Genomic DNA, 26003 nt, shown 5'->3' on the forward strand with positions numbered 1-26003 from the left:
ATAGGATGAATAGCATACTGTGCTCCATATCAGTTTCTATGCATGGATTATTCATAAGGGTTGCAGGCACATATTCACAATAGCATATTCAAAATTGAAGTGATAATTGCACGGGAGGTATCAAATAAACATCCTTAAAATACTACAGGATGTAATGAAGCATTGCTGTCTTGTCAAGACAATCAATAGTGTTTAGGATTTTTTATTTTATTTTTTTTCCTGTTGCATGAAGCATTGCTCTTTTGCCACACTCCATATGAGGCTTTAGTTGTTCCTGATTAGCTGCAAGAAATACAATCAACAGCAAGATGATCCAGACTAATATTCGGATTTTAGCCCTTTCCCATACCCATCCCTGAAGCCTCAGCATGGTTAACAACTAGAAGCAGCTAATAATGCAACTGTTAGGATTTTAATCAATAAAAAGACAGCACTAAATAACCACAGTCATCCCTAGGCAAATAATTCTTACTCAGACATAAATATCACCTGCTTTTGTTTTCTTCGTAGAAGATATTCAGACTACTTTTTCAAGGATGAGGAGTAAACAGAGGGCAAGATATAGACTTGGGCACTTGGACCCTTAGATTTGTTTTTCTTAGTCATCATTTCCATGCTGCAAGATAAACAGCTTTGAAAGCTGAGGTTTAGCTTCAAAAGTGTTTGTGATATCGCATGGGGGGTCAAAGGGAAAAAGTAAAAAATGTGACTGAGCCCTTGCATGAGCCTAAGCTTCTCTGTTGATCCAGGCCAAAATTCCAAACTACCTGCGATAACAGAGCCATATATATTACTAAATATCTTATGTTTAATGTTTTGTACATGATTGGAAATATATTAGCTAGGGAAGCAGGGTCAGCTAATTAATTACCAACTGCAGCCTTTCTTCAAGTGTATATCGTCTTTGATATATTACACTTGCAAAATAAATAATTCATCTCACAAACTTTCTCAGTTGTAGGAAGCCTTAATCTTCTTTCCAGTTAGAGTGCTGGTACCAGCTGAACAGCAAAACCACAGCATTATTGAATGTTTAATTAAAAGATAAGGCACAATCAAATATGTCCAAAAAAAGATATGTAGAGCTTACGATCTGTCAAACTATAAGCTGCACAACTCTAGGATCCAGGCCACAAAGGGACTTTTCTTCAGGGGGTATGTATTATTGCAATATTACAAGACACCTATGCTTCATGCTTTATTTATAAGTGATTATCTTGATCTCTTTACAACAGGAGAGTGATGTGATGGTATGTTGGTTGCTTAGGAAACAAGGCAGCGTGTGAATTGTGCATGCATGTATATAGAAGGCATTATAAACTTGTTTATATGTGGCTATAAATGTGCATATGAGTGCATGTAGCATACATACTTGTGAGTGTGCATTTATTTGTATGAATTTTTCAGTGAGTATCTCATTTACTTGTCATCTGATACATATTGCAGCATTTTGTAAATAAAAGGTTCCTTAGAATATTACTAGTTTTGATTTACAGAGCAATATAAAATGTTCAATGACAATCAAATAACCAGAGGACAAGAGCAGTTTCCATTGTATAACATGAGCTGCCTAGTATTCAGAGGTGTAATAATGTTTTAAAGGGCCTTCCCCAAACAATCATGTTATGTTTTTAATCTGAATAGTGCATTCAGAAAGTGCAATCAGAATACACAGATAAAACCAAGTATTAACTATTCAAGACTGCAGTCTTGATTATTTTTTGTACTTTCTTCTCCATTTTCTACTTTATTTCCTCAAAGCACCCTTTTATGAGATTAAACATGAACAATTCTGTCTTGTTTCATTAAAATCTCAGTCTCCCCTCCTAGCCATTTAGTTCTCGTTCCCGATCTATAAAGTCTTTTTGTTCCTCTTGCAGCAGAATCTGCAATACAATACTCCCGTCAAGCGTAGGAATAAATAGTGCTGAAGAACAGAACTGAAGGATATATTGGAAACTGAAGGCAACACTGGAAATTTGGTACAAACTAAAAAGAGTCATAGCTAATGACAGCATTGTAGCTGAATGCACCTTCCATGATTTGCATGAACAAAACTGGAATGTATATGCCTTGATCAGTGAAAGACCAGTCAGTGAATGGCTATTAAGGGTGGCCAATACAAAAGAGGAAAGGGCTGCTGTCTCTTTAATAGTTGAGTGGGAGAGGGAATTTCAGCTTGCCATGCCCTGTCCTCTTTTGCATCTAATAATACCCTGTGCTGCACCTTGTGATAGAAGAGGTGCTTTGGGCCATCTTTGTTGGTTCTTCTAACAGAGAACCTAATACTGCTGTTGCATTTTCAAGATAATCCATACAACTTTGACTAACAGGAAGGCGGTTATTTGTTTGCTTGTTTAATTAGAGCCCCCAAGTCTCTGGATTTTAATCACAAGTCCAGATGAAAGGCTTATAAAAGTTCGTCAAAGGCTGCATGCATTCCGCGGGTTCCGTGTTGCTGAGTCGACACCTGGTATAGCTTAAGGATGAGACTGTCTGTCTGTTTGCTTAAGTAGAATATTTAAGGTCAGTAAGCCAAACACACTCCGTATTTCAGCAGAGGCATATGCTCCCCCACCAGAGTCCTTTTGCCCTATTAACCCCATTTTGGAGCACAATTCTTCTTTGCCACACATAGTGTATACTACCTAAAGGCATTCCTTGTGGCTCCCATGGCAACAGATAAGACCACAGCATACTGCAATACTGAGATGCAAACCTATGCTTGGCTTTGTTGTGGGATGAATTACAGAGGATAGTTCAGCAAAACAGGGAAATAACTCATGTAATAAACTGTGGTGAGCGCATAAGAATAAACTATTCCCCAGCCCATCCCCACAATGTTAATAGCAACACTTTATACTTACTTTTAATATATTATCTGACAGCTGGACATTGAAATCACTATGCTATCCTTACAAAGGCAAGATGAAAAACGCCTACTGCCTTTAATGGAAATAGGAGTAGACCCTGATCAAATAACGCCTCAGGCACAGACACTCTGCAAATATAGGTGTCTCTTTCATTTTCACATTGCTTCAAATATTTTATTCACGGATCTCTTTGCAATTTTTCTTCCTGACAGGCTTTAATCCCATTGATAGGTCACAAGGGTAAAGATGCATATCCTGGAGATAAAAGTCTTGTTTCTTTCTGTCCAGCACACTTAAGGTAGAATTGTAGATACCTGCAAGATACCTGCACATTTTCATTCTTGTGTTTGATATTATCACTTACAGTTTGTTTTGGTTTTGCCATTTATGAGATCAAGTGGCAATGTGAACCAAGTATAATGTTAACACTGACTGAATACATATTCTAACATAAGTGTGTGTATAAGTGTAAGTCTGGCCCAGATTCATGCCACCAATATGGAATGGAAATGGATTTCTCTGCTGTTCTCGTGGGCACAACTGTGTGATGCAATTCCAGCAGGAAAATAAATATATGAAAGAGGCCTTTAGGTTTTTCACATGGGGGAAATTAACATTAATGAAAATTAATTTGTCAGAACATATGGCCAATGAAGGCACGGTATCAGGATGATCAGAAGGCAGGGAAATTTGCTACTCCTAAATAGAGTCTGGTGCTATGAGGTGTTTCTTGTTGCCTCATTCCGCATCTATCATCGCTATGCAATCCATAGCTATCATAGCCTTAGATATACATGACATGCGAAAATGCACATGGCCTCATTTGCAGTATCACTAACTCCTTTCTCACAAAAAAATCTGCCGACAACAGCATTATCCTTGAAGGTATTTCCTGATCTGTAGATGTAATTGACTCAGACTTAATTCCCTAGCTATCCTCCTGTGCTCTCTAGAAGGATCACACTTCTTATGTGATATTAGGAGCTAACTATTTTCAAAGTCAGTATAATTAAGTAACTATATTATGAAACAATCCAGTTTTTAAAATGCCTTTGTCCTTTCTAACCTATCATAGGAAATCAAATGAAAACATTTTGAGAGAAGGAAACCCAACATTATTCCTTAAAACAAATCAAAAGTGTGCCAAGCAACAATAACTTAATATAATTAGTAATCGGGTGGTTTAAGAGGACTTGCTTCAGAATAGGGTTGATGGCAGCCATGGGTAAAGTGTTGCACGTGAGCCCCATCATATATAAATCCATGTATTGAATGAACCAACTCATTTGTATGCCATAAGCCCACCTGCTTAGGCAATTGGTTAATAGTATGCCAACTGTACTCATGAACAGGGCCTCACATGAGGCATGATGGCGAGTGTATGAGTGAACAGTATGCTAGAGAGCTAGAGAGAGCAAGTGAACAGGTGAGCACTCACTGAATGAGTGAACAGACAGGTGTCTTTATATCTATGTATTTTTTTCTCTTTCCCACTTAAGCCTTGGTTCATGTTGTGCTAAGAAAATGATGGCTTAGTTTACAGTTCTGCTGGGCAGCTCTACATCAGTATCAGGGGAAGGGCAATTCTTGCTCTGGAATGCCCACATGCTTGTTGTTCTTGCCAAATCATAGCTTAGCAAACTATGCCAAACCATGTGCAAATCTGGTCAGCAAGTGGTCTACAGCCACAGAATGAACTGTCATATGTAGTTGGATAATGGTCTTATTTAAAAATGTGGGAAGCCAGCCATTTTGTCTGGGGGTTCTGCTGCTCATTCATATTATTAATAATAATAATAATAATAATAATAATAATAATAATAATAATTTATACCCTGCCCATTTTGCCCAGCCACTCTGGGCGGCTTCCAACAAAATATTAAAAATACAATAAAACATCAGACATAAAAAACTTGCCTAAACAGGAACCTTCACCCACAAAGTCTTGCTCTGATGCCACTACTTACAATGAGTCTGTTGTAAGGTTCTCCAGATCCCAGTCAAACTATCTACAACAGGCCCCCCCAACTTGGCCCTACAGATGTGTTGGGACTACAATTCCCATCATCCCTGACCACTGGTTCTGTTAGCTAGGGATGATGGGAGTTGTAGTCCCAAAACATCTGGAGGGCTGAGTTTGGGGATGCCCGATCTACAACTTTGTTTGGCTCAAGCAGGTGCCTCTCTGAAAGGGATAGTCTGAGAAAGCAGGGTCAGGTGCAGAGATGGAGAAATTTGATTCAGTTCACATTCAGAGGTGACATTACCCAGTTTGCACTTTCCTAAAGACAACATAAAACTGTACGCAGCCATCCTTTAAATTCAGTGTTCTCTAAATTTTGCAATTTAATTATCCAGTTAAGAAATCGTGTACAAAAATGGATATGCTAGGGTAAAGTGTGTGTATAAATGAAAGTATATTTGTGACAGTAACATATTAGACAAAACTGCACACAAAAACGTTTATATTAAGGTAAATTTGCACTAAAGTGTTGATGGATTTTCGTGAGAACTTTTAGAGGAAACATTTCCAAACTGATGTGGAAATGTGGAGAACTGTACTTCAGATTAGGAAAATGAGAAACTGAGAAACCAGAGCTGGCAGATTTTGTCCATCACTTAAGAGTAACCCCTATGCTTGATTTCTAAAAATGCGTGATGGCCTCCGCCCAGACTAAAATGACAAGTCTCCACTAGTTTTAACAGCTGCGTAGAAGAGGGAATTTCAGCTACATCTACCAAATTTCCTTCAACTGCACAAAGGTTAAAGAGGCAGGAGCCATGTTTCTCCTTTGCAACAGGGCACCTTTCTCGTTTTAGTCTGGCTTGCAAGTCACACCCTTTAGCCTGGACGTGCTGCGCCACAGCTGTGGATCGGGGGGGGGCGCGTTCAACACACTCTGTGCATGTCCAGAGGCGCCCACATCTTCAAGATCCAACAGGTGTCCAAGCGGCAGCTTCCAACCAGTCGCTTCCGCGGAACTGAGCTCTTTAACTCAGAAAGAAAGCCCGCCTTAAAACCCTAACGGCTTGCGAAAGGACCAAGAGTCGGGAAGCCTGCACTATGGCAACCACCTCCCGCCTTGGGACGCGCGACGCCGCGGGAGAAGCAACTCCCTCCAGGGGGTCGCTTTCTGGCAGCTCGGTGGGAAGGAGGAGGCGGAGAAGGAGGCGGCGGCGCGGACGTCACTTTCCCCGGCCGCATGTTTACGTGGAGATGAAGATGGCGGCGCCGGTGGATCCGCCACGGAGTCCCCAGTCGCCGTAGCGCCCTGAGCGCGTCCGGGGTGCCAGAGGAACCGGGGAGGAGGAGCCGCAGAGGGGAGCCGTCCCCTTTGGGCGCCTGGGGGGCGAGCGGCTCCCTTCGCCTTTCCGCCTGGCGCGCAGTAACGCTGTTGTCTCTCCGCGCAGGAGCCATGGAGGACGAGGAGAGGCAGAAGAAGCTGGAGGCCGGCAAAGCGAAGGTGAGAAGGGGCGGGAAGGCGCTGGGCAGCAGCGGGCCAAGTCCGACCCCGGGGGGCTGCCGTCGGGGGAAATGCGTGGCCGCCTCCGGGCTGGATTTAATGGGTGAGAGGAGGTGAAGCTTTGCCGGGCCCGCCCCTCTGCTGGCTGTCATGCGTTGCGGACTGAGCGGAATATTAAAACTCCTCCGGGGGAGAATCGTGCGCCTCCGAGGCGGGCCCTGGCATCCTTCCCAAGCTGCGTTTTTCTTTGTTTGCCGCTTCTCTTTGTGTATGTGCGCGCGCCCTGCGCGGCTTCGATCGCCGCGGGTTTGCTCTTGCTTTTTTATTTTTATTTTTTAACCTACCCTCCCCTTCTTGAAAATGTAGGACCCAGCTCGGAGGAGCCTCCTTCCTATTTGTATGTGTAGTAATGCGATTGGCTCGTGACAGCTGTTGCTGGACAGAAGCGGCCACATTCCTGGAAAATGCCACAGGTGCCAACGAGGAAGGGCTGTGTGTGGCTCTTCTCGTGCCGGATCAGCTGGTCCAAGGGAAGGAAGGGACGTCCCAGGCTTGGCTTGGCTTGAATTAATTGCTGCAGGTGTTTAGATCTCGCTTTTCGAATGCATATTCCGGAGGCTTAGTGATATTAAATCAGAAGTACAATAAAGAAAGACGCACGCACGCATACTTGAAAACGCCACAGACTAAAAGCAGTAGAGTCCAAAATCTAAGAAGATAAACTAAGACTTCATGCATGTTCCCCACATGTGAGACCAGCTATCGGTCATTTGTGCACTGATCACTACCTCTACCCCTCATGCATGTAAAGTGGTGTGGAGCTGACATTTGTACACCTGATTTCTCTGATGGTTCAACTGCAGTAGATGGTTGGAATCTAGCCTGTGTCATGTTTGGTGGTGGGATAAATAAACTCAACGAATAAGTGACATTTGAAATAATAATCAACCCTTAGGGTTTTTTCTGCAGCTTTCATTACTTATAGCTGAAAAGGGAAATTTCTATATGTAAAGTGCATGCTAGTTTGATCTTTATAATGTTTTTGACTTGCATAGTGCTCTAAAACAAGATATTTTTTATCCTTGCAATAAGTACATCACTATTTATCATAATGTAAAAATACATAAAAAGGAGGAGACATGTTTGGTTTATTCTGACCGCTTGTGTTATGGCTAGAAACATAATGACTTGCCGAAGTTCCGTTAATGAGCTCGGGCTGCGAGAATTTGAATTTTAAACCTCACCTCTTCTTAAAATCTGGAGATGTGCATTAAAAAGTGGAATAAGTGTCATTTTTATTGTATCCCTAGCACCATGATAGATAGGATTTTTTGGTGCTAATGGGTAACTAATTTGCATTAAACAGATAAGCAACTCAAATTGCCTTCACACCATGCTTATAAATAATGCAGCACAATAGAACTAGTCTGTCACGTTGTAAATCAGGCTACCAATTAATCCGTGAAAGGCCAGCTCTTAATCTGTGAAAGGCCAAAGTGAACAATTTATTCCAAGTAACAGAATTTGGAAAGAAAATAGATTTGGATAATGTTAACATTTGCAGTAGTTTTGATATAGAGTACATAATCTAGAGACCCCATCAATGGTGAACACGAAACTCCATTTGACACCTCTGAGTATAAAGAACATATTTGTTTATTAATCTAAGAAATGAATTAATTGCTCTTCAGCCAAAACTTTCAAAATGGACTACAAAAAGTTGAAAACAAATCATAAATATCTAGGTAAAATACACTAAACCAAGAGATTAAGCAGCAATAAAATAATTTAAAATCAACTAATTTAAAATACTCCCCCCTCCCCAAATCAGTAGATACAAAGGGATAGGGTCTGCAACAAGCAAACCTCCTTGGAACTATTGATCAGGATTCCTCTCCTCGCTTGATCTTTTACTTGTGTTTAACTTACACATCAAATTGCTATCCTGTTTCGAAAGTCAGGCAAGCTTTTTATTTAAATTCAGGTTGGAGGAAGAAGCTGATAGAGAAGTTCCCCAAAATATTATTTTCTGTATTCTGCATGCTATATTTTCATTTTCTGGAGAATAGAGAGGCAAATGGGTGAGAAGATTGTGGTAGCCCTAATGCCCTCCCGTTGTTTTGGACTACATCTCCCATCATCCCTGATCATTAGCCATTGGCTGGGGCTGGCTCCCAACTATATCTGGAGGACAGCAAGTTGAGGAAGGCTGCTCCAGAACTCTTCCAGCTCTGGCAGGGAGGCTTAGATAAAGCCTGTCTTGACTTATCCTTTGTCCCTTCTAGATTCTTCCTTTCTTGGCATCAACACTGGAGGAGAGGTGGATAGCAAGCACCCAGTTTCTCCTTCTGCTCCTCCTTGTTTCCCAAAAGTACAGCAAAGATAGAAGCTTGCTTCTCAGTCTCCTACCCACACCTGTCATATATAATGTGGCAAGCAGCATATTCTTGTGATCATTTACTAGCTTCTTACAAGAAGTCATCATAGTGACTTCAACGCATCTTGCCACTCATTTGAATGAATGCATACAAAGCTCCTTAAAGTGGCTATGCATGTTTAGAACAAAACAAGTAGACCACAAAAGATCTCCTGCAAATATACAAGCCATAACACATGAACATATAAACACAACACGAAGCAATTGGGGAACCATCATAAGTAATCAGCTAGCCAAGCATAAAGAGAAGGGGGGAAATTAACCTATAATGTCTCTCCATAAAGCCCCATGAGTTGTTGGAGGAAGCCAATCATGCTCTTGGACAAAAACAACAAAATTATTTCACATGAAATAATAATTAATAATTATTAATGAAAAAACCCATCTGGCTGAGTTTCCCCAGCCACTTTTTTTCCCTCCTTGGACTTTCCACCGCACCCCCAAATTGACAAGTAAGTTTTTCCATAAGGGCCACCAACTAAATCTGCAATACCACTCTTTCATCAAATCAGCTGTTACTAATGTCCAATTTCGGGCAGATTTTCTTTCTTGACTGGCCTAATGAAGCAGCTTTTGACCAAACTGCGGGAGGCAGTGGAAGACAGAAGTGCCTGGCATGCTTTGGTCCATGGGGTCACGAAGAGTCGACACGACTAAACAACAACAACAATGAAGCAGCAGATCTTTCTTCATAAAGTATCCTCACAGCATATATTGTGATCACAGATGATTGCTGTATAAGAAATGTGTAAAAACACATCCCCTTACAACACAGTCCTATATATACCTGCTCAGAAGTAAGCCCCCCACTGCCTTAGGTGAGTGAGTGTGAGATTGCAGCATTAAAGACTTCTCTTGAACCATATTTGCATTGTGTGTCTTATGTAGGATCACAAGTAGAAAAGGTTAGACAAGATTTCCAAATTCTTCCTGTAGGAGACAGTATTGTAAGGTCAATCTAGCAGGATTACTCGATGTCACATGTTCTTCCACCTTTCTGGGGAGTGATGTGGACTCTTGAAAGAGGTTATAGGTGAGCTGCAGGGCTTCCTTCTGCCCTGACAGATCTGTGTGCGGTAAATTTTGTTGCTGCGTTTGACAGATTGCAAACTTGATAAAGAGCTATGCATTATGAGGAACTTTGGGACAGTTCAGCTGTGTTCAGAATACAATGATCTAAGTGATCTCTGTGCAGAACCAAGCAGAACATGAGAATTTCTACAATCTTTTGTCTGTGTAATGGTATCGGTGGGTCCTTCCCCTTTCTATTTGGTTACAGAGAAATAGAGAACCATAGAATATTTGCAAGAATGAACTTGATGGCAGAGCCTCGTGCATATTCTTGCCTTACTGCCCCATTAAGAGACCTCATCAGTTATTTTTATTGTTGTTGTTCTTCTGCTCTGGCTAACTTCTAGAATGGTCAAAATCCATCCCCACCCCCCAATATATATTCACACACTCGTAGTTTTACTACCTTAGAATTCAGCAGTTGCTCCTTACAGGCTGATTATTTATTTCATGGACTATTTATTAAGCTGGTTTGCATTTCCCAAATCAATGTATTTTCTTATTTTCTGTTCCATGCCATCTGTAAAGGCAAGTGCAAGGCTGCAGTGATCATCTGTCTTCTTCCTCCCCTTTGTTCTTGTACTAATCCTCATTCCCATGCATAGGTGTGTCTCCCTTTCACTGATCACTGCGTTAAGAGTCTAGCACAACCAGCTGCTGACTGGGCAAACCATCACCAGCAGTTACCTTTATTATTCAAGCCCTGCCAAGTCTTCTGCAGAAGCAGTGACATTCCAAGAAATGAATAGGCAGCTTTAATTAAGCGTTTGGACTTATTATGCATATGGCATATAGGGAGGTCTACATCTCCAAACAATACCAATGGGGAGGGGGAGGTGAATAGTAATCTTGTTTGTAGAACAAAGAAAGGGGCTTGCATGTCTCTGAATTGTAGTAGTGAATAACTACAGCCGATGTAATAGCTGAAATCACAGCACTTGCTCTGTTGTTTGGTGCACTAAAGAAATACTAGAATTTCTTGGTTGTAAACTTCCTATTTTCTTAGAAAGCATATTTCTGGTAGGTGCAGGAAAAAGAAATATCTGATTTTTTCGTAATAAGCCATGAGCTGGTTTGGACTAAATCCTAGTTTGGTGAGAATGAGCCTTCTCTCTCTCCCTCTCCCCCCCCCCGCCCCCGCCGCTTGTGTGAGTCTTTCTTCCCACCAGTACAGCTGCAAGGATGAGTTCAGATTATTTTGCTTCAGTTTTTGATTAACCTAAACTTGCCCTGCTGTCTGAACCTGGACAAACTGTGGGTAATCCTAACTATGGTTAGTGGAAAGACGCAAGCTCCAAACCATAGTTAAAAGCTGCATTGTTTCCACTAACTGTAGTTAATATTAATCATTTTGGGCCTTAGATTACAATATTGACTTGCAGTAAATTTAAAATGGGAGTGTTAACTTCTGACTTGACTTCATTGTGGCCCTGCTGGAGAAGGAAAGGGGAGCGAGAACTGTGAGAGTCTGAGTGGAGTCGAAAAAAAGAGGTTTGCAGGCATGGTTTGTTCTGTACGTGAAGGTCAGTATTAGTGAAGGTGTAAGCGTGTGCAGATTAAGACGAGCCCCATGGTGTGTTCAGTAAGGTTTACTTCCAAGTAAGAGGTCATAGAATTACATTGTAGTTGAGCAATTCTATACACTTCTAGGTTCCTTCTTCTGCCATGGCAAATGCAGTAGTGAAAAAATATTTTTGGATCATAGAAATTGTACCTTACACACATCTCCCCAGTGGATGAATCCCAGGAATGAAGAATGTGTCTGAAGACATATCTTCAGTGGCTTACACAAACCTGTGACCTAGAGCTGAAAAGCTCTATATCCTATTTCCAATCACTTAAGCTATCCTCTTCTACAGTAATTTCTTTTTAGTGCTCATAGATTGGAAGAGACTAGTAATCCTGTGTTGGTTTATTAGTAAAACCCACATTTAGACACAGAGATTTCTACTTCAGTGGGAGTTGTTTTGTCAAATCCTCCTCCCTTCAATATTTTATACTAATACGGGCTATAAATGCTTTAAATAAATGAGTTAGTATACACAGGTCAGCCAAAGAAATTATTCTTATCTTTCTGATTTTATTTCATATTACTGTTTAAACAAAATTAACCTGGCTTTTTCTTCGTAATTTTTGTCCTAGTAACTACATCAAAAATAGTTAAATGTCTGGAACTAATCTTATGCATAGGAGCAACAACAAAGTATACAGTATTAAAATATGTTGGTACTATTATAAAACAAAACAGTACAATGTAAATTCTAATTTAGATGTCATCACCAAGATATTCTTTCTACTAATTATGCCTGTAAATAAAGGTTTTTTTCTGTGCAAATTAAAACATTGGGATCATTTCATGAATTTAGGAGAATTTACACTTTGTCATCATGATGTTTAAGGTTAAATCTGTATCACATAGTGTCAGTATTAACAATTTCATTCTTAAGTTGGGTGAAAATGTAGGCGAATAGGACATCTACACAAAAGCTAAAGGGAGCTGTGTTACAAGAAAATAATCAAAATCTGTACTAGGACAATACCTTTATTAGGCCAACAGAGATTGTTATGCTTCTCATTCCCAGGAAACCTCCGTGCAGTCTGATATTTGCCGAACACCTAAAGAACCTCCTCTTCCATCCCATCTCAAGACTGTAACCAGATGCAAACATCATAGCTTCAACATCAGCTGTCAACCAAATTTTTGTGCTGCTTTGGTTGACCTGATAAAAGTACAGTTGTACCTCAGCCTACGTATCCCTCCGGTTACGTAAACTTCAGGAAGCATATGCAGCAAACCAGGAAATATATTTCCGGGTTTTGGCCATGTGCGCATGTGCAGAAGCGGTCTTCCGGTTGCGAAAACTTCAGGATACGGCTGGACCTCTGGAACGGATCCTGTTCACAACTGGAGGTACCACTGTATCTCCCTAATAGCAAGCTTGAAAGACATCCACACACCTTATTATGGCATTATTTGCTGGAATAATTGGATTTCATTTGTGCACATGGCACCATTTGCTTTCCCCCTTTTCAAAAATCAAACCCAAAGAAAGCATAGTGATTTCTCCTGTAACAAGACTGATTGCAATACTTCATTTACAATGGGTTAAGCAAGATTAAATGCAGCAGAAATTACTTACGAGTCAAATGTGCATAGCATTGATGTATTATATTAAATCAGAAAACTAAGGTCCTTATTTATTTGTTTCAGCAATTTTTACCTAGTATTGACCCCAAAGGGCTCCTAGAGCAATTTTCTTAAATTCCCTAATAAATGCTTAACACATACGTGTCATGTCATAATGTCCCTGAGTTTCTGTATCTACACCTTTTGACATGAAATTAAGAAATTCTTAAATTATAATGTAAAGAGTTATTCTTATAGCACAGTGATCCGTGCGACGGTCATCTCCAGGCTTGACTACTGTAATTTGCTCTACGTGGGGCTGCCCTTGAAGCTAACTCAGAAACTCCAGAGGGTGCAGAATGCTGCAGCGAGGCTCTTCATGGGGTCTCTGCCATGGGAGCATATTAATGGGAGCAGCTTTTCAAACTGCACTGGCTCCCGGTAGAGTACAGGGTCAGATTTAAGGTGCTGCTTTTGACCTTTAAAGCCCTTCACGGCCTAGGACCCTTGTACCTACGGAACCGCCTCTCCCGGTATGCCCCACGGAGAGCCTCAAGGTCCATAAATAGCAACACCCTAGTGGTCCTGGGCCCTAAGGAAGTTAGATTAGCTTCAACCAGAGCCAGGGCCTTTTCCACACTGGCTCCGGCCTGCTGGAACGCTCTGCCTCATGAGACCAGGGCCCTGCAGGATCTGATTTCTTTCCGCAGGGCCTGTAAGACAGAGTTGTTCCGCCTGGCCTTTGGCTTGGAGCCAATTTGATTCGCTCTTTCATTTTTCTTTTCCTTCTCCTCCTGCGATGAGGCTACATTAAAATGTTTCAATATTTTAATGTTGTATTTTAATTTTGTTTTTATGTTGTAATCATTCAACTTGTTTTTATTATTGCTTGTAAGCCACTCTTGTAAGCCCGGCCTTGGCTGGGGAGGGCGGGGTATAAATAACAATTATTATTATTATTATCTCTGGTAAAAGTAGGTGTTGGCTGTTCATGTAAGTCATACTGCAGAATTGGCTAAACTGTGGCTTACCAGATGTTGTTGGAATCCAATTCCCATCTGCTGTTGTCATGGTTGGGGTTGATGGGGATTGCAACCCAGCAACAACTGGAAGGCCACAGGATAGCCATCACTAGTTTACTGGCTGATCCCAAAGGTTGGGCCAGTTTTGACACTATTAGTCTCCTTTTCAAAAGGCCAAAACTCCATTTTGGGAATGTGCTGTACACTGTGCAGTAGGGATAAACAGATGTTTCTGGTTTTATAGTATAAACCCTCAGAGAAACCAAATAAACCTGAAATGTCTAGAAGACTAAGAAGTCCGTTGGCACTTTCAGGCTGTTGACCAGAAGTAGCTTTCATTTTTTATTGTTCCTCTTTTTAAAGAAACAACTGAGGCACTAAGAGCAGCAGGAGTTTACTGAAAAGAGCCACGGAATCCCCATGTTGCTATCTGTAGCTGTTGCCTTTTTTTCCACCCAAACCCATTTCTGCCACTTCTGTTCTTAAAATGTGTCTGGTCTTAGTTAGGGAATGGATGTGGAGGAGCCACTGAAAGCATTCAAATATATCAAGGCAATGTTCCTTTTCAGTTTTCTTGAATGTTCTTCATTTCCCCCTAAGATAAGGCCATTATTCATATTCAAAAACTGTTCCTTTGAGACTGTTGGTCTCTTACAGTAGTTAATAGATTTATTCTTTAAATCACTGAATGGAATCAAGGTCTTAAATCAAGTCTGGACTCTTTCAGTCATCTAATATGTACGGAGTGATTGGTATGTACTGCTTGGAGATTGCAGCAACTGTTGCAGTTCTTGCATACATTTGCTTGTTTATAATTGGCTCCTATATGGAAAACACAGATGGTGTAGACTCTGGCTTTCCATATGTTTTTGGTTAGAGCAAATTGTGTTTAACTAGTAATTTTAAATTCTTATTTAATTATGTGAACTGGAACTATTTTTGTAATAGGTGTCCAAGTTTTGTTTTGTTTTTGCGTATTTAATAGATTTATAGCTTGCATTTCCACTATTTAGGTCTTTAAGGTGGCTCACAGACATAGTTGAATACCTGATGTGTGCATGCACACGAAAGCTCATACCAATAACAAACTTAGTTGGTCTCTAAGGTGCTACTGGAAGGAATTTTTTTATTTTGTTTTGACTACGATAGACCAACACGGCTACCTACCTGTAAATAGTTGAATAAAGCTTACCGTCTCAGCATGAGGCTGGCTTCCCCATGTAGGTCTTCCACTTGACAACAAAGCATGGATTGCTATTGTTGAGAAAATGCAATTTTCATTCTTAATTTTCCATTCTCCACCCAACCCAAAATAGTCAGCATTTTGTGCCAGCTGGGCATGCTCAGTTTTTATTGGGTGGTTTTGTGGAGTTAGCAGGTTTTCTATATTAAAAAGTGCTTTTGAAATCTCAGGGTTGTCCCAAGTTGGAGAATTGAATTCGCTATTAGTCTATTCAGATGGGACACTGCAACAAAATGCTTCAGATATGTATGTTGACGGGGCAGAGCTTTCAAAGCCAAGAGACTGCCTGGAGCCAGTGAGCAGGATGGTGCTGGCTGGTGAATGAATGGGCAGGTGCCCTTTTGTCTCAGTTTCTCCATTCTCAATTTCCAGCTGCTTCTATTCTCCCTCTCACTCAGCTTTTAGTTATAGTTGCGGAGCAGAACTGGAATTAGAATGCAGGATGATTGGTTAATCTGGAAGCCCTGTGGCCTTCTCATATTGATATTCATCAGTCCATAGAAATGTCTACGCTTTGTGTTGTTTCTTTAAAAAAACAACTTATGCATGCAATGCTACTACAGTATTTAGAAGGCGAGCTGACTTTGATTATGATTATTCACTATTTTCTTTGGTCTCAGTTGAATAAATCTAATAATTTGTGAGCTGCATTTTTGTAATTTGCTACCATACTAACCATGCCATCCATATTTTGCAGGGGTAGGGAATGTCTGGCCACCCAGATGTTGTTGTACTCCAACTCACTTCAGCACTAGCCTACGTGACCAATGGTGGGAGTTGTTGTTCAGCAACATCTGGAGGACCATATGCTCCCCAACCCTGTTCTGGAGCAGCTTCCAACAGATGGAACATCTGTATATTACATACAAAACTATGGTTTGGATGTTTGTTCTATTCATTTATTTAAAGTTGTGAGAACTGAGCACATAAAAAGCAGCATTAATAATAATCATGGTTCATTAACCAATTAGTTAGAAATTGCAGGAATATTCGGAGCAAACAGAAATGCATCAATTGTATCATCACCAATCTGTGATGAAGTGGTACATCTTTCTCCTTAATCTAAAATACATACTAAATTAGACAGATAAGCATGCTAAGTCACTTAGGATTCTCTTCTATCCTCACAATAAAAGGATTTGCTCCAACGAATATTTTGCTGATTCTCAAGGATTTGGATTAGTCTACAAGAGAACAAAAAACCTGTGGCAGAGATGCATGGCATAGTGTATTCAGATGCTACAAAACAGGATTAAGAGGATTTCAGCAATTTAATTTTTCTTCCCCTTCTGAACCTAAGTCACCCTCTTATAAACTCCTTCCAAAATATGCTGTACACACTTTATCGTAGCCCTTTGTAGTTCAAGATTACAGTATATGAGTTTAAATTCCAGATTTGGCATGGTGTACCAAGCCAAAACATCATAAGACTGCCTGGGAAGGGGGAGAAACATTTTATATAACCGAAAGAGTAATCCAATCATTTGTTTCTAGCAACAAATTTCTATGATATCTGCTGAATCCCTATTTTATAATTTCTCAAAATGCTAGGTGGGGGGGAGTGCTCACATTAAAACATTTTATCTATTATTAGCAGAAAAAGACTGCTCCAGGAGCAGTGTTTTAATTGTAGTTTTAATTGCAGCTCAGGACAGCACTAGGGTTGCCATACATCTGGGAACTCCCAGACATGTCCTCTTTTGGGGGTCCTACATGCCCATTCGGGGAGAATTTCACCGTTTAAAGCTAATATCTTAGATTTTGGGTTTAAATTTTGTGTCTGCGTGCACGGACAAGTGGTTCTGGTTCAGGCTCTGGTGTGGGCGACCCGGGCTTTGGCTTGGGCGGCTTGGGTTCAGTGGCTCTAAAAAAGCTCAACAATTTTTTGTCTCCAGATTTTTACTTCTTGAAACATGGCAACCCTACACTAGCCTGTTTTCCAGTCAAGCATTGCCTAACACCCATGAAGATTCACCACTTCCAACATCTCTGTATACTCATGCTGGAATAGGAAGTGGAGGCTCACCTTGCATGAGAGCCTGAACTGAATTGCTAATAAAAAGACATGCATTCAGGACCATCTTCTCCCATGTATACCCAGCTTCTTGTGATCTTCTGGAAAGGCTTTGCTTCATGTCTAGCTAGCTAGGGCATTGCTAGGGATGCTCGCTTTTATTTTGTGGTACCTGCATTGTAGAATTCAAATACAGTTCCCCTTTCAAGTCCATAATTGTAGATTTTTAGATTGCAATAGATGATTCTTTTTATACTGGCATTTTAGGTGCAACATGATTTTGATTTTTTAGCTCTGTTGAAATTAAACCAGTACACTTCTCCTTTGCATCTTCTTCACTGCTCTGTGTGAGGGCATTTCCTTCTGTTGACTCTCTGGCCATTATAGCACATGACACTAAACTGTGGATCCGCACTTCTCCCACCTCGCACACAGACAAGAGAAGGACTTTGGCAGAGTTTAGTTTCACTTTCATGGAATCCCAGTCTAGCAATATGAACCAGAGAACATAGCTAAAAATAAGCACTGGTTAGCTTAACAAGCCAGCTTTATAATTCATGGTTTGAAGTAAGCATGTTACAAAGCTTTTCTGTTACAGTTCATTTTAAAACACTATCCCTGGTTTGAACGTAATGCTAGGCTGCGATTTTGTGAAAGTGGAAGTAAACTTCCAAACTGTGTGGAAGGAGCAGTGGATGGAGTGTGTGAGCCTGGTGCTTTGCATAGGCTTGTTCAGGCTCATCCACAAAGCACCAAACCATGGTTCAGCATTATGTGCAAATGTGGCCTCACTCTCCCTGTCAGCAGTGGAGTACAACTGCAGGTGCACAATGGGGAATGTAGTAATCTAACTAGATTGAGCCCAAACTTTAAAAAAATGCTATTTGACTTTAAAATAGCTAACGTACAGCATTTATTTATTTTGTATTGCTCTAGAAATACTACCTTACCGATGGGAGTGTTGGCAACACCAGTCCAAGATATGTCTAACAGAGGAAGGGGAAGAGGCTAGAGAAGGGGAGAGAATGCAGCTGAAGGACCTTTTCCTGTTCTGCCCATTAGATTCCAAAGGCAATTACCCAGTGCTTGAATAAATCATTGATGCTTGGTTATATGAGCACCAATGCAGATAAATAATTCTATTGTCATTGGCTTAAAGATACGGCATGCTATCAGGCTAACAATTTACTCCTTCTCATTTGCATTTGAGGAATAAGGTTGTGTACACTCCTATTTAACCTGCTGCCACTGAACTCCCACCGCCGCGTTGGGAAGCAGGGTCCACACGACATTAGCCGCAATCCATATCTATGCAGTATCTGTCCTGTTGTTTCCCATAAAATACTGCGTTTTTATGTGTCTTTCTGCAAACCAGCTTTGATCTGAATTGAGAAAATGAACGGGTCTAGCCAGTAATGTATACACAGACATAGTTTGTGTTGCTGTGGAAGCAAATTATCAAACCCCATGCTGAATGGAAACTGAACGCTGCTCAGGCAGGGGCTTAAAGTGGTTAAATGTCCAGCAGATGAGTCGTGCCAACTGGACTTGCACCTGTTCCTCACAGCAGACATGAAGTGAAATAATTGCCCAGGCAGTGCTAGGACTGTCAGTAATTTTTCTTGTGACAAGAAGCTGGCATACTTAGTGACATTTCTGATTAACCTGGTGTGTGCCACGTTATAAATTGTGACACGTTATATTCAATATATCACTATTTGTATTGATTCAAGCACATTGCAAACATCTTTCATATTTAGTCTAATAACAATTTAACGTCTTGGTGATATTTTCTCTTTATGCATTGTGGAATATTATTAATAATCGATTTGTAAGGCTGAATTAAATTGATTGCTCTACATATGACTAAGTAGCGCCATTCTTTGGGATACTATTTAGCTTCACTGAATTCATTTAAATTTTAATTCCTACTTGGATGCTCTTGAATTGTATATGTGGAAAGGCAGTGAGGTCACACACACCATTCCTCCAACCTGGACTTTCCTCTGTTGGGCAGAAACATTTGAAGGGGGATTGTAACTGTATTTGGCTGAACACTGTTACTGGCCTCCCTACAATCAGGAACACTTCATGATCGAGGCTTCTGATAGTCAAGGACTCTGCATTCAGCTAAACATACTGACAATACCCTCTTAGACTTTCCTGCTCAGCGCGGGATGGGTTGGGTGGAAGGAAGGATGAGGCCAGTGTGTGAAAGTCCTTCAGGCCCTCCTGAACACCTGAATAGTGCTGTAATACAGAAAAAAATATCAGTAAACAAAATATCATTTTAGGCATGTCCTGTTGATGCATGACCACCGGCAGGCAGGTCCTTTTGAACCCAGAAGAGGGAGGAATGAGACAAGGGCCAGATGGAATGGGGTGGAGCAGACCTATGCGCACTCCACTGACACACGTGTTGACCTGGAACACAACCCCCATGGAAACGGAGAGTTGCCTGTACTTGACATATTAGAAATTCGTACCAACGATGCAACTCCTCTACAAATTGTAATACATGCATTTTTAGTTGTTTATACTTTTTTCTTCTGACTAAAACTCAGTTGGTGAGACTTGAGAAAGCAGAATGCAGTCGAAATATATGAAGATTCATAGGAGATTTGACAATTGCTTTAGTGTCTGAATAGTGTTGTGTAATTAAAATCAAATATATAGTGTCTTTTAATTCTGATATTATTCCATAATGGAATATATTACTGTTCCACTAAGTTCTTTCAGTTAAACGGTTAAGATGTAGTTAAATTGATGTTCATGTAGTCTTGGGTCCAAAAAGCTTGCTTTTTAGACATGCCCAGTCAGATTTTTCACTTTCTTTAAGCCACAGGCCTTTGCATCATATGGCAAACTGCTCTTGCATATCCCCTCAGTTTTAGAAATGGTTTATCATGTGGCATGAAGAACTGCTGTTTGTGAAACATAATCCTGTAGCTCATTTGGGCACATGGAACTAGTTGTGCAGTTCACTGGCTCCCAGCCACTGTAAACGTTTGAGAAATATCGTTGAGGAGGGTCTTTTACAGGATCTCCTTTGTTGACAAGCACCGAATATTTCATCAACATGATATATTTCCCTGTTCTTTTTTGACATACAAATAACCATGCTCATACATCATTTAATGATAAACTGATTTAAAAAAAACAGTATCTTTTCAGATGTGATGTGTGAAACAAATGCCACACATTCAAAATTTTATAGTTTCTGACCAAAAACCCCCCATTATGGTCACTCATCAAAGTGAGTAAGAAGCCACTCCTTCTCCCTCCTTTGTTTCTGTTCATTGATTGCAGTTACGGAATATATTTCTGTATGGACAAAAAACCACACTGTCATCCATAGGATTTTTTAATGCATGTAAGTGGGCAGATTTGCAGCTTTAAGTAAGTGTTGTATGTCAATATGGGCTGTGTAAAAGGCTAATGGAGCTGAAAGCCATTCTTTCCTCTGCTAAGAAGATAAGGCTCTTGCGCTTTCTATTGTTTACCTGAACTTGATGTGGATAGCAACAAATTAATTGGATAGTTGGAGAATCTCTAGTCAATGTGAGGTGTTGCATTTTTTTGTTTTGTTAGGATACTAATTAAATATTTACTTTCCTTTTTTTAAAAAAAAAAGTTTGCTAATTTAAAAGTGGAAAAGGCTATGTTAATTGGGTAAGCTAATTAAGCAGCCAAAGGAGAGCAGGAGGGAGGCAAGTGCTAAATACGTAGGTGAACATTTTTGGCTCAGCAAATCTCAAGGTCCTTCTGTGAGTGGAGCAGGAGCAGGAGCCATATGCCTGGTTGTCAGCAGTCTCATCGAGATCCAGAGGCTGCAAAGTCCTGCTGGGGAAATGAAATATCTGTACTTGAAGGACAAAAGTAGCTACGTGCTGTGGCTGATTTGCAAGTACTGTTTCTCTTTTGCTAGTGGTATTTGCTGCTAGTTTGAGGTTGGCAGATATTTGGAAGAAACAGCTCATGTTCCAGCATTCAGCAACTGGGATCTTTTTTTGTCCAAAGTCTGAATCCTTTTTTTTTTTATTCATTTGAGAGTTGCGAAGAGCTTGAATGGAGGCCTGGCTTTCTGGACTGGTGAATATCATGAGCACAGCATTCTTGTATTGTATAATCTGCTAATATTGTTTCTTGATATCTGTTTTCCAAAAAGAGCAATACTTTTGCATTTGTTAGTATATGAAGTAGGTGTTTGCTTCTCTGTGTACTTTTATTACATACAAAATAACAAGGTTTGTCACAAAAAAGGCTTCTTAAGGAACAAAAATGGATGTTGAATAGTTCATGGGGTTTTTAATATTTAATGCATAGTAGGAAATTTTTTATTCTCCTACTAGAGCCTATATTTGGTTCCTGCTCAGAAAAATGTATTGTATTGGTTTAGTTGTGAAAATCCATTTCTATCTCATTAAAAGTGTTAAGCTGTGCAAAAGGTATTGACTTACAGTATTTGAATAGCTTACGTACTAATTGGTTTTCAGCTGTTCTTTGTCTGACTCACCTGCGACTTTATGTTCATAGGCATGTTTTGCTACAAGGTAGGGTGTCTGGTCAATTTCTTGCTGCCTTCTGTGACACTATTATGGGATTCCCTTTGATGCTCTGAATTAAAAGGGACTTTATTATTTTAACATTATGACCTGTTTTTAAAAGTTGCATTTTAAACTAACGAAATGGCTTCATAGGATGTTACTACTAATAAAAGCTGCGAGTTTGTGGAAAGGGAGTGCAAAGCAAAAGAACATCACATGCTTTAAAGGCTCATTAGGCTTTTAAATGCAAGTTTACTGGTTTTTAGTCTTTTCTAAGTAGGTATGTCACTTGCTAGTGTGAAGTCTGCAAGTTATATATATTCATCTGATCGTGCTTCATGTTGATGTGCTGATCGTATTACACATTGCAGTTGTGATGATGATTTCATACTTTCTATCCAGAGATACTGTAGTATGTAGAGCGTTATAACATTGAGCTTTGTTTTCACCTGCAATGATTCTGAAGGTTTATGTAGAGCACTACTAATCAGTGTCATTTGCAATAAAGAAGAAAACTTTCACTCTAACAGGATTTTCTTTTGTGTTCAGCTTGCACAGTTTAGACAAAGGAAAGCACACTCTGATGGGCAGCATGCACCCAAGAAGCAGAAGAAAAAGAAAAAGGTATCAAACACCAAAGATGGAGAATCGGTACAAGAAGGTCTGGATATTGACCAGTCTCAAGGAGAAGATGCATCCCCACACAGCTGTCAAAGAGGAGCAGCTGCTGCATCTGACTTTGCCATTGTGAGGACTTTGCACAGCGATGAATTGATCAAGCATGATCAAATATATACCACAGAAGTAAGTGTTTCTGAGATTAGAAAAACTTATTTTTATTACCATGCATTTTAAAGTCAGAATGAGGAGGCTACCTCTCTGTTCCACAGTAATGGTCAGTGGTGAAACTTTGCATTTGAATGTGTTCATTAATGTAGTTTCCCATGCACATTTTAAAAACTAAGCACTATTTGTAAAACTAATATTTTTCCGTACTTACAAATTGGATTAGAAATTTATTTATAGTTGTAAGGGAGGGAAACTGAATGGTTTATGAAGTGCTGATAAATAATCTGCATTTTATTAGATGGAAAATAACTTTAGAGCGTAAAAGCATGTAACTGTTTGAAGATTATTCCATGACCTATGCAAAAGAATAATTGATCATAGACTAGTTTGGTATTGGGGGTTCCATTTGTAGTGTTTCATGGTCATATCCTCCAACATCTTGAGTCCCAAAACTGGGACTTGTGTCTTTTCATGTGAGATTATGGAGCCCAAAAGACATACTTTTTTCAGGGTGAGATACTTGTACAAAGTCACGCGAGATCATGACACCCAAGATGGTCACCGTGCTCTCGCGTGAAGAAATTGAATGTCCTGTTTTCTCCTGGGCAATTCCAGGGTATGCACTGTTATTCATTTGAAATGATGCTGGTAGGCAGGCAGTCTGCTTGCTGTATAAAATATCTCTCACAAGACCTCTGTAGATCATGAAGGTGTATGCAAAAACTCCTCCACCAATGTACTTGTGTAAGAGGCAAAGAAGGCTGTCTATGTACGTGGAAAGTCAAGCAGTCAGCCAAGTAACTAGTTACCAGGAATATAACTAAATATAAACTTTAGATGATAACGCTCCATCATGTTGTCCTCATATTTAGGTTTTTCATAGTAGTCTTTGAGGATGATGACACTGAGATATGCAGATTCTCATTAATGTAAGTTTGAATATGAAATTTCCATTTCTCATGAAGCATAGGCACTGTGTGAAGATCTGCTGCTGTCTAGGTTGCCAGTCAGGTAACACATCTATTAATTTTCATTTATGCTTTCCTCAATCTAATGATAGAATTCCTGGAGCAGACTGCCACTTATATCACATGAATTATGAGTTTTAGATATGGAGCATTCAGATTATTACTTCATGATTATTGTGCAAGCTAAGAATGCTTGTGCTAATTCTTCAAGAAGTGTTGCTACTCTAAAGTGTAATTTGCACTCATTCATTTTTATTTTCTGATTTTCACTTTAGAACTTGTCTCTACTGTCAGATATTGTAATCATTCACTTAACATCCTTTGAGATGCTATATATAGGGAAATTTAGTACCTCTTCAGGAAAGTGTTTGAGAGTATTATCAGTGTTCTCATCAGTACAGTGATATGAGTTGACCTCAAAGAGCTCTTCTGTATAATATTTTTGAGATGAAGCAAATTCCAATGTCACAGTCTGGGAAATTGAGAGACATGCAAAGGATGTTCTGGGCTGATGTTTGAGTTTGCGAATGGATATGAAACTAGGCCTCTTAAAAGAAAGGAATAATGTAGCACAGCTTGTGTTCTTTCGGACTGTCTCATCCTAACCAAATAAGCAGACAGCTCAGTGATTGGGATTCAAATACCGACTGTACCAAGAGTTTGGGCATGTTCAATCTTCCCATATGAACCAACAGACCCTGCAGTCATCATCTGAGGCCCTTTGTGTGCCTCCATGAGAGGTCTGGAGGGTGGGAACACAAGAACAGGCCTTTTCTGTGGTGGCTCCCCACTCAGGGAGGCTTGCCTGGTGCTTTTGTTACATATCTTTAGGTGCCAGACAAAAATAATGATGATAATCAGTGGAACTTCTAACTCTCTTTATTTGAACAGGGAAGGTTGGTTTGCTTCATGGAACTCAAGGAGTAGGAAAAAACAAAAGAACAGAAGTAATGAAAAGCACTGATATATCAGGCCCATGCAGTATGTATTTTATGTACACCACAGTAAAACAGAATGGGAAGAAAGGCTCAGATAGCTAGATTTCCCTGAGTAATGTAGTGGACTGGCATTTTATATGTACAGTACATACCTAACCATGCATGTATTAGATGACTGTATGATAATATCCTTTCAAAATATACTTTTACATTTTTACATCTCTGAGTAATTGTTCTTACTTACCATAAGGCTACAGAGGTAGGACAAAGTGAACATTTTTTTAAAAGGAAAAATGATATGCAAAAAGTTGGTTTGGTTTTAGTAAATCTGTAAAATGAAGATTTGCAAGGCAGTCTTTGGGATTTGCCTCTTCTTTCACCCTATCACTTTTTTGCACAGTATTCTGTAAAGCTCAAATCAAGAGGACACAAAAAGGGATTATATTGTTTTCTTCTTTTAAATATCCAGTTGTTACATGCCTCATTTCTAGAAAGGAGTTTCCTCTTGAGTTAGCACACTTGGGCACACAGTTATTTGAATCTCAATCTCTGTGTTTATCTAATGGAATAAATCTAATTTGATCTGTTTGGCTAGGGTTTTAATGTTCAGTTATATTTCTTGGCAGAGCAAATAGCCAGTTGTAGCCAAGCATTATGCCTGAAAGTTGACCTATTTTATTTTTTTAGAACATTTAAAACCAATAACGTGGTTCTCTGTGCAGTCTTGCAATTAGGTTCTATGCTTGTACAGAATGTCCTCAGAAAGTTGTAATGTTTTGCTTAGGGAGCTGGCACTCTCATGTAGAGAAAATACTGTATACATGCCCCAAGAGATGGGGTAAGTGCCTTTTTGCTCACTTATTTTCTGACTGTCTTACAACCAACATTGCTGAGAACTTTCTTGAATAGTTTTCTTTTTGGGGTTCTTAAAATTTCTATCTTGCCAACATTACTTGTAGTCAGGGAGACCTTTTCATAACTTTCTAGGTTGTGTGGTGTATCTATTTTCTAAAAATTATTTCACTCTTTCCACCTGGCTATGCACTTAAAAAAAAAATCTAAGATGGCCTACACAAAGAACATAGATTTCTAATTATCTAGGAATGAAGTTTAGCAGTTGTCTTTGTAATAGCCTTAATGAGTGAGTGGAATGAAACTTCTTTTGAGGCTTTAAGACCAGCTTTTGCTCATTATGACTCCTGCTCACTTACCATAATTTTGGCGTTTCTAAGATGGGTTTCCTCACAGCAAAAAATAAAATAAAATCCGAAAACAATACAAAAAATACTTCTTATACTCTCTACAGCTTTCAGTACCGATAGCCATGCCATTCTGCTGGACTGGCTCCATGGAATGGGAACTGGGGGCACCTAAGGGACTGTGAGTCGAGGAAGTAGCATTGGGAGAGTTCTTTCAACTGCCTAGAAGTTATGACGTGGCATGCTGCAGAGCACATTCATCCCCAATGACTATACCATTGGGAATGGTCATTAGGAGTTTGGGAGTAAAG

General features: G+C 39.9%; 1 protein-coding gene across 38 annotated transcripts in view; it reads left to right on the forward strand.

Annotated features, from left to right (window-relative positions):
• Positions 1-5371: 5371 nt before the first annotated feature.
• The window catches only part of AKAP9 (A-kinase anchoring protein 9), a 109738-nt gene continuing 89106 nt past the window's right edge, over positions 5372-26003 (forward strand). For 10 of the 38 annotated variants that reach the window (XM_083704440.1, XM_083704451.1, XM_083704456.1 and 7 more), the window contains exons 1-2: positions 6033-6337; positions 22348-22602. In XM_083704440.1, the coding sequence (XP_083560566.1) occupies positions 6290-6337; positions 22348-22602 (303 nt within the window). In that variant the 5' untranslated portion in view covers positions 6033-6289. Of the gene's footprint in view, positions 6338-21002; positions 21344-22347; positions 22603-26003 lie in introns of those variants that run through there. The other 28 variants (XM_083704450.1, XM_083704454.1, XM_083704458.1 and 25 more) reach the window with 10 other exon arrangements.

This window comes from Podarcis gaigeae, assembly GCF_964106915.1.
Source record: "Podarcis gaigeae genome assembly, chromosome: 12".
In the NCBI taxonomy this organism is placed as follows: Eukaryota; Metazoa; Chordata; class Lepidosauria; order Squamata; family Lacertidae; genus Podarcis; species Podarcis gaigeae.